Below are 8947 nucleotides of genomic sequence, written 5' to 3' on the forward strand. Positions count from 1 at the left end.
ATTGCACTAGACATTCAAACACCTAAACGCTTTGGTGGCTAACAAATTTCAGGCAAATGCATCTCTCCGTGGTAATTACATGTAGCATGCAAATCTTTGCCGCCAACAGAGTATGAGTAACAGTGGGCTGGTGTGAAGAGAGTGTTTAAAAGCTCATATGTTTCTGAATAGCCCATAACAGAGGTAGAATGGGTAAGATGCTGGTCTGGTTTGTGTTTCTCTGTTTCTTGAGCTATAGCGACAGTGGAGGGCTCCACCTTCAAGGAGATTATATAATCTCTGGCTGGTTCCCTCTCCATAATTCAGATTCCACCATCCCACCGACACCTTACCTGACTGACTGCACACGGTAAAAATGATATAAAATCTGATATATGATGTCATTTTATTGTACTTCGCATATTCCATTTGTCTGTGATCATGTCAGTGTTTTCTAGAGGTAGGCCCTATGTATTTTTTTCTTTCTTTCTTTCTTTTTTGATCAGTGAAAACATGTATGGGGTCTTCCAAACAAAGAATTATCATTATTTACCATACATTGCCGAACACTTCTTGTCTTCTATTTTATTTCCAGAGGCTTGACCAATACGCATGGCTATCATCTGGTCCAAGCCTTCAGATATGCAATGGATGAAATAAACAACGGCACCCAGAATAAGCAACTCCTTCCAGGGGTTACGCTGGGCTACCAGACATATGACCTATGCTCCCTCCCAGCCAGCAATCTGGCCACCCTGGACCTGCTGGCCCAGCAGGGCAACAGTTCAGTTGTGGAAAGCCGTGCTGTGGCCATCATCGGTCCTGACAGCAGTTCCTACTCTTTCACGCCAGCCGCTGCTCTTGGTGCATTTCTGGTCCCTCAGGTATGGCATGATCACAACAGCAGTCACTTGATTTAATATTAATAAATTTGATTTTTAATAGCTGTTACACTGTAATCAAACAAGGTTTTATGCGTATTTCAAAGATATTTATATTTAAAATGAATATACTATTAATTTAATATATATATATATATATATATATATATATATATATATATATATATATTTATAAACACACAAATACACAGAATATATAAATATATAAAATACAGAATATATAAACATAAAAATATAAGTCAGATGGGAATATATATATTCCCATTTTTTATTCCCATTTTTCACCATTTTTTATTATCTATATTTGTATTTATATGTTTCTATATATAAATAAATACATGTATATGTATGTTTTTTTCTTCATACAATTTTAATTATCTTTTTTTTGGTATTTGTAGATCTCCTACGAGGCATCAAATGAATTGCTGAGCAACAAGATCCTCTATCCAGCTTTCTTCCGCACTATTCCCAGTGACAAAAACCAAGTCAGCGCAATGATACAAATCCTCGTCAGATTTAACTGGACCTGGATCGCCCTTCTCGGTAGTGACAATTCATACGGTATACAGGGAATGCAAGGCTTATCCCAGCAAGCGTCGCTTTACAATTTATGTATTGCATACCAAGCCGTGATACCCGCTGTAACTGACAAGACGAAGCAATACATGCAAGATATGGTCAAAAACATCCTCAAAACCAAAGTCAACACTATTGTTGTCTTTGCCAGTAAGAGGCGGGCCGCTGGCTTCTTTCCTTTTGTTATTGAGCAAAATGTAACAGGAAAAGTGTGGATTGGGACAGAGGATTGGTCGGTGGCGTCAACCGTGAGTAGTATCCCAGGGATCAGTACGATAGGGACTGTCCTTGGTGTTGCAGTCCAATATACTGAATTCAGTGGTTTTGAAGATTTTGAAAGGCTTTCTGTGCCCAGGCTTAAAGAAATTGGTCTAAACAGCCCATTCAAGCACAGTGTCCCATGTATGCAAAATACTAAGCTTTATCAAATAGCGATTCAAGACTCGCAGATGTCGCAGTATGATGTTGTTTCCTCCTTTAACGTGTATAAGGCCGTGTACGCGGTGGCTCATGCGCTGCACAACATCCTGCATTGTGACTCTGGACTGTGTCAGAAATATAACGTGCAGCCATGGGAGGTGAGTGCTTTCAGAGAGAATCACTGAAATACTGTGTATTATAGCACATTTGCAGTGTGTGTTGTGAATTATTCATGAAATTACTTTCTTTGTATCCCACAGGTATTTCATCAGCTAAAACGAGTTCAGTTTTCAATTCGAAATACGTCATTTTATTTTGATAAGAATGGAGACCCTCCTACAGGTTATGATATAGTGACGTGGGTATGGACGGATGGCCAATGGTTACTTAAGGTGGTGGGAAATTACACTCCAGGTCCGACTGAACTTCAGTTAGATGCCTCTCAGATTAAATGGACAGGTCAAGTGTCCCCTGTAACCAAGGTAAGTTTATTTCCTTATATTTTCCTTATGTACTGTATAACAAACTACTTACAGTACCGTTCAAAAGTTTGGGGTCAGTAAATTTTCCTTTTTCGTTTTTAAGAAATTTTAAGACATTAATAGATTTATTCAGCAAGGATGCTTTAAATCAGACGGGCCTGTGGCAAAAGTTGGCTCCACCATGGTGTATCATAAGAGTGGGGAAAAATGGGAAAAAAATATTTTAAATTTAAAAATGTATTTCTTGTATCACAGAAATAAATTACATTTTAAAGTATATTAAAATAGAAAACGATTGTTTTCAATTATAATATCTCAAACTTTTACTGTTTTACTGTATTTTTGATCAAATAACTGCACCCTTGGTGTGCACTTGGAGAGACTTTTCAAAAAACATAAAAAATATTAATGTCCCAAACTTTTGAAGTGTGCGTGCTTCCAATTAGCTTATCATCTGCATAAGTATCTACAGTGACAAGCATTTACAAAAATAAATGAATAACAAATAGTAATTATGATAAAAATGTAATTAATGTATTAAAAAAGAGAAAATAATTCAAATATGGTGTCAGAAATGGTAATAATAATAATAATAATAGATGTGCATCATTAATATTTTTGTTCTGTCCAGGTTCCTGAGTCACTGTGTTCTCCAGAGTGTCCTTACGGACACAGAAAGCTCATGACCGGACAGCATAAGTGTTGCTTTGACTGCATGGCATGCCCTGCTTTCACCTTCCTAAACAAAACAGGTTCAAAAACACCCCAAATATTATATAATTATAAAGTGCTAGTGGATAAGGTTGTTCAATGGAGGAAACACGTAGGATGTTGTTCACAGTATATCCAGCAGATGACACACTTTCTTTATCCTCACCCTCCATCCTCACCCTCATGTTGTTCCAAACCCGTAAGACGTTCGTTCATCTTCAGAACGCAGATTAAGATATTTTTGATGAAATCCGAGAGCTTTGTAGCCCTATTTGGAACAACATGAGGGTGAGTAATTAATGACAGAATTTATATATTTAGGTGAACTATCCCTTTAAATTCTGTAATGTAGCCTCATTATGAAACATTTTAAATGCGCCTTATACTAACTTGACTTCATATGTTTTCATAGGTTACACTTTCTGCCAAGCCTGTGCCAGAGACTACTGGTCTGAAGCAGAGAGTGAGACATGTAAGAAGAGAGCAGAGCTGTACCTGCCGTGGGGCGCTCCGCTCACTACAGCCCTGCTCATATACCTGGGGGTGACCCTGTTTCTCACCCTTGGCACGGCTGTCATCTTCCTGTTCAACCTCAGTACCCCTGTGGTGAAGTCGGCTGGAGGGAAGACCTGTCTGCTGATGCTGGCGTCTCTGACCGTGGCCTCCTGCAGCACGCTGTGCCACTTCAGCAGCCCCTCCCACATCGGCTGCCTCCTCAAACAGCCCCTCTTCATTATCAGCTTCACGGTCTGCCTGGCGTGTGTGACCGTGCGCTCTTTTCAGGTGTATAGAGCTTGTTATTTGACAATGTAGTAGAGGTTAATATCTTTTAAGAGGTTAATAGCTATACGTTAGATAACAAAATATTTAACAAACTGTTTTTTTTTTAATGAAAGATAGCATACTTTTCAAGCAAAACTTTTAGCAATTAGATGTTTGTGAGATTTATAGTTGGTGAAACCAGTGTTAATGAAAACTAAATCGATTAGATGTTTAAAGTTTAAAATTAATTTTTATTTATTGAAAAAAAGTCAAATATAAATATTACATGAAAAATTAAAATTAGAAATGTTGCTTTGGCTAATAACTTGAGTAAGTTGAAGTAAAATGACTAAAACTGAAATGAAAATAAAAGTTAACAGAAATATTTTAAAAATTATAAAGGTCAAGAGCACATCAAATTACTGTAAGTGAAAACTGAAAATATAATTTAAAATACAAATAAACATTATAAGACTATATTAACAATACTAAAATAACACGTAGGTGAAACAGTCAATGTACTGTTCAAAATTAAGAAAAGAATATTTGCTCATCGGGATCAAGTTGATCTACTCTTAAATATTAGGGATAAACTAGTAAAATACAGTAATCATTTTTTCACGTTGTAACCAAAAACTAAAATCAGTGGTTTAAAATGCTAAGTGAATTTAGGCATTACAACATTATTATGTGCAGTGTGAAAAGTGCATATCAATTTTCAGATGACAGAGTTATTAAATTATTGGTATTTTTAAAGATTAAATTTAAGGGAGTGTTAGATGACAACAAAGGTAATCTAATTGTAAAAATTGGGGAAATGAGCATGAGCAAATAAATATCCAATATTTGCCAATAACTAATATGATATATCTATATTGTGCATTCTTAATAAAACTTTCATCCTCATCAGTTCTCATAATATGACACAAATCTTTCTCTTTTCAGGTGGTTTGTATATTTAAATGGTCCTCCAAACTGCCAAGATCCTATGAGACCTGGGCTAAGAATCGAGGCCCTGAGATGTTCATCTTCATCACGACAGTGGTGGAGGCCTTCATCTCTCTTCTTCGCATGCTCCTCGACCCTCCTTTTCCATCTCGGGACTATGACTTCTACAGTGACAGCATTATTCTGGAGTGCAGTAAGACTCTGTCTCTCGGGGCCTTCGCCGAGCTCATTTTTGTGTGTGTGTTGAGCTTAATTTGTTTCTGCCTGAGCTACATGGGAAAAGATCTGCCGGCCAATTATAATGAGGCCAAATGCATTACATTTAGTCTCATGATATATATGATTTCTTGGATCACGTTCTTCACAGCTTACTGCATTTCCAGAGGGAGCTTTGCCATGGCCCTAAACGTAGGAGCCATCCTGTTTAGTGTGCTAGGGATACTCGGCGGCTACTTTCTGCCAAAGGTGTACATAATGTTGATAAAGCCCCAGTTGAATACAACAGCTCACTTCCAAAACTGCATTCAAATGTACACCATGTCCAAACAGTGACAGCACATAAGACTTTCTACTATGTCTCTCAACAGTAGGATAATCCAGTAGAGCCATTAACAATACAGAGCAACATAATCCCAGTTTCAGTCTTTTAGAAGCAGCCGATACTCTAATTGTCTCTGTACTGTGAGTGCTTGGCATATGCGTAGCCAGTGGGCAGAATGACAGAGAAAGCCTAATTGTGTTGGCTACCGAAAGGGCATAGCGCCCGGTTCAACTGGCCTGCGTGAACATCTGTCATGTGCTCCGCTCCCATGGGGTGCCCAGTTTCACTCTAAACAATTCGGAGAACAGATTTAATTGGACAGCTGATTTATATCATGATTTTGGTCTTGCAGATACAAGGACAGATGGCTTTACTTGCCCTGTTTGTCTTTAGTAAGTCTTTAAAGGAATAGTTCACCCAAAAATGAAAATTTGTGGAAAAATTTACTCACCCTCAGGTTATCCAAGATGTAGATGAATTTGTTTGTTCATCGGAACAGATTTGGAGAGATTTGCAGTGAATGGGTGCCGTCAGAATGAGAGTCCAGACAGTTGATAAAAACATCACAATAATCCACATGACTCCAGTCTATCAATAAATGTCTTGTAAAGTGAAAAGCTGCTATTATTTCAGCACCTCTAACCAAAATAATACACCCATAATCCATAATAACGCTTGTTTCAGTGTTGTCCTCTCATATCAAAATTAATTTGTTCAAAAATGTTTTGGACAGTTTTTGCCTGTAAACAGTGCTTGATCTGTAGATATTATCTGTTCCAATGAAGAAACAAACTCATCTACATCTTGCATGGCTTGAGGATGACTAAGTTTGCAGCACATTTTAATTTTTGAGTGAAATATTCCTTTAATATTCCTTTAGGAATCTGGCCCTTCAGCCAATTATAAAAATGGGATTTAATTTCTGTATCAAAATTATGATGAATATAAGTTGTGCATGTTTTCAAATGCACTTTGTTTTTACAAAGAATACAAAATATGAAAATAAAATATTTTTGATGAACTGTGATAATGCTTGATTCAAATGTTAATTTTTTGGGTGAGATATTCCTTTAATGCCCAAACAGCATTTGAGCTTTAATGGAGGAACATCTGACCAGCTGGACAAAGTGTCAAAATTTCACTTGATTATTGACTTGGAAATAGTGTAGAATTAAAATGTTCCTGCTTCTTTGTTTTCCTTTTTTTTTAATCCTAAAGCTTTCTTTTTATTAACAGATTTAAATCCAATTTTAAATCCTGAATTTTCCACATAGACTTTTGGACTCCACTTGTTGCTTGTCTAATTGTTCAGTGACACACACACACACACTTGCATCAGCCCCTGGGAAAAGATAGGATGAAAGGCTTGCTGTTGTTAGGGAGGTCATCTCCATTGACTCCGGAATGTGTGAGTTGGGAGCACGGAAGTGTTTCCCACACTACTTTCCTATTGTGAGTGTGATATTCTCAGGAGAGGAGAACAATAGAAGTGTGCCTGTAGAAGGGAGGCTGCGTAATTGTATTTACGTGACGTTGCCCATCTGTGCTGGTAGAAACCTCATATAGACATAGTCTAGATTTATTTGAGAGCTTAAAATTGTACAATTGCGCTCAAAATAAAACATTTGTATTGTATTTTTTATGAATGCCATATGAAATTTGACTCTATTCCAGCAAAATAATAATAAAAATAAATAAATAAAAACCAGTATTTCTCTTTGTCTGCCTCAAAAAATAAATACAAATTGATGTGAAAAATTGAAGTCATTTAGAATTTTTTAAGCTTCTATTCGTTTTATTTTTATGTTATATACAATTCTGGAACACCTTATTTGACAGAACTATAAATTAAAACGATCAATTATAAGTAAATATCAGCGGTTCACTTCACACAAATTGAGAGTAAGTTTTCAGATTAGCCCAACAGATTAGATGATTATAACATGCAAACAGTAATTATTAAAACACCAAATTCCATGAATTGGTAATGTAGAATTTTATTAACAGAAAATATTTGACATAAGAGCTCATTTTCAAAATATCATTGGTCAAGACAACAAACTGGATCCTTTATCAAAGGTACAACATGCCTTACCTAACAAACAATGGAAAATTCTCAGTGCAAACATAAAGATACTATGAAAAACGTACAATTTCATTTTAAAGGTCTGATACAGAAAACTCCACTGGAGTCAACCTCAATTAATTATGCATATATCAAAACATACATATACAAAAAACAATTTAAGAAATCACATGTGGTAAAAAATCACATTAAGAGCTATTAAAACAGAACAAGAAGCACATAAATCCACCTCTTTCTATTGACAAACACATGTTTGTCTTAAGTTTTTGCCAATCAATATGATGACAACACAAACGTACACTTTGGAAATGAATCTCCTACTTTCATGAGAGACGTTATGTTCATGATACGACTGTCCCTCAGGGTTTATAGTTCACAGCATCTCTACCAGGGTCTCCAGACGGGCCTCCTGATGTCAGGCTGTTGCAAACCAGCCATGCTCAGTTTAGAGGGAGGTCCTGGTGGGTCGGAGCCGATAGCAGCACTCACTCGCTGGGCATTGTGGAGATGATGGAGCTCCCGGACAGATCCTCCTCCGGTGGAATGAAGAGTGATGAAATGGACAGACTCCCTCCAGCAGTGAGAGTAGCCTTCATTATAGTCCCTCTGAGGAAGTTGCGGCTGCTGCCGCTGCTGTTTGAGAAAGCTGACGGTCATTTCCAGGATATCGGCCTTCTCCAGTTTGGCACTGGGGTCGTGGCTGTGGAACTCCTTCTCCAGGAGACTCTTGAGCTGGTCGATGCAGCTGTTGATGCGGTCTCTGCGCATCTTTTCAACAATTGGCTTCCTCAGCTGAAATCAGGTGCAGGAACATTGATTAGAACATCTTTCAAACTGCACGCAGAATGCAATTTTGGTGAATCATTTGGAAGAAGAATTGCATTGAAATTAAACATACCTTAATTTTGTCCTTGTCACTGAAGTGAAGATGGTCAAAAGACGAAAGTGTAACTGAATGCGGTGCCATGTCCAGGCTTGGACAGCTTGCTTTTCTTCGGTGGCAAAAAGAGTTGTGAGTCTCTTTGAGGAACAGCCCCGTTTTTATACAGCAGCATTAGCATTACAAAGCCATGTGGCCTGTGCTGTGTTACTGTTCCCACACTCTGAGACCAGAGGGCCGGCTCATCACAACAATAGAGGACATTAATTTTATGGTTAACTGCCTGCTCGCCTTCCACTGAAGGAATGTTTCCCAAGGTATCAGAGGGACGCCACACTTGAAGGTTTAGTGAAGGAATTTGACCCTTCAGCCAATTAGAAAGATTTAATTTCTGTATCAAAAATTATGATAAATAAATAGGTCAAATGCACAAAAGCTTGTTTGGTAGAATACAAAAGTTAAAAATAAAATATTTTGATAATGCTCGATTGATGTTTGCGCATGCATCTAATTCACACTTTAAATTCAACATATGCACAAACTGTTCATTGATGAAAAACAATGTATGCACATACATTTTAATGCAATAAAGTATATAATATATATTGCAAAAATTCCAGATAGCACAAACCGTCCAGTGATTAAAAAGAATACAGACTG

At 37.3% G+C, this 8947-nt stretch overlaps 2 protein-coding genes across 2 annotated transcripts; one reads left to right on the forward strand and one right to left on the reverse strand.

The window, feature by feature from the left end:
- Positions 1-188: 188 nt before the first annotated feature.
- Positions 189-6996, forward strand: LOC306860082 (taste receptor type 1 member 1-like; the record flags this gene model as incomplete). Its single annotated transcript, XM_079401606.1, has 8 exons — positions 189-192; positions 307-349; positions 575-863; positions 1280-2035; positions 2138-2359; positions 2991-3111; positions 3483-3853; positions 4778-6996. The coding sequence occupies 8 exons, from the start codon at positions 189-191 to the stop codon at positions 5330-5332; spliced, it is 2361 nt and encodes a 786-aa protein (XP_079257732.1). The 3' UTR covers positions 5333-6996.
- A 795-nt stretch (positions 6997-7791) lies between these two features.
- On the reverse strand, positions 7792-8374 carry her12 (hairy-related 12; the record flags this gene model as incomplete). Its single annotated transcript, XM_079401067.1, has 2 exons — positions 7792-8199; positions 8306-8374. 2 exons carry the CDS (start codon positions 8372-8374, stop codon positions 7792-7794), a joined length of 477 nt encoding a protein of 158 aa, XP_079257193.1.
- Between the last annotated feature and the right edge of the window lie 573 nt (positions 8375-8947).

The sequence above is a fragment of the Barbus barbus genome (genome assembly GCF_936440315.1).
Source record: "Barbus barbus genome assembly, chromosome: 40".
Taxonomy (NCBI): Eukaryota; Metazoa; Chordata; class Actinopteri; order Cypriniformes; family Cyprinidae; genus Barbus; species Barbus barbus.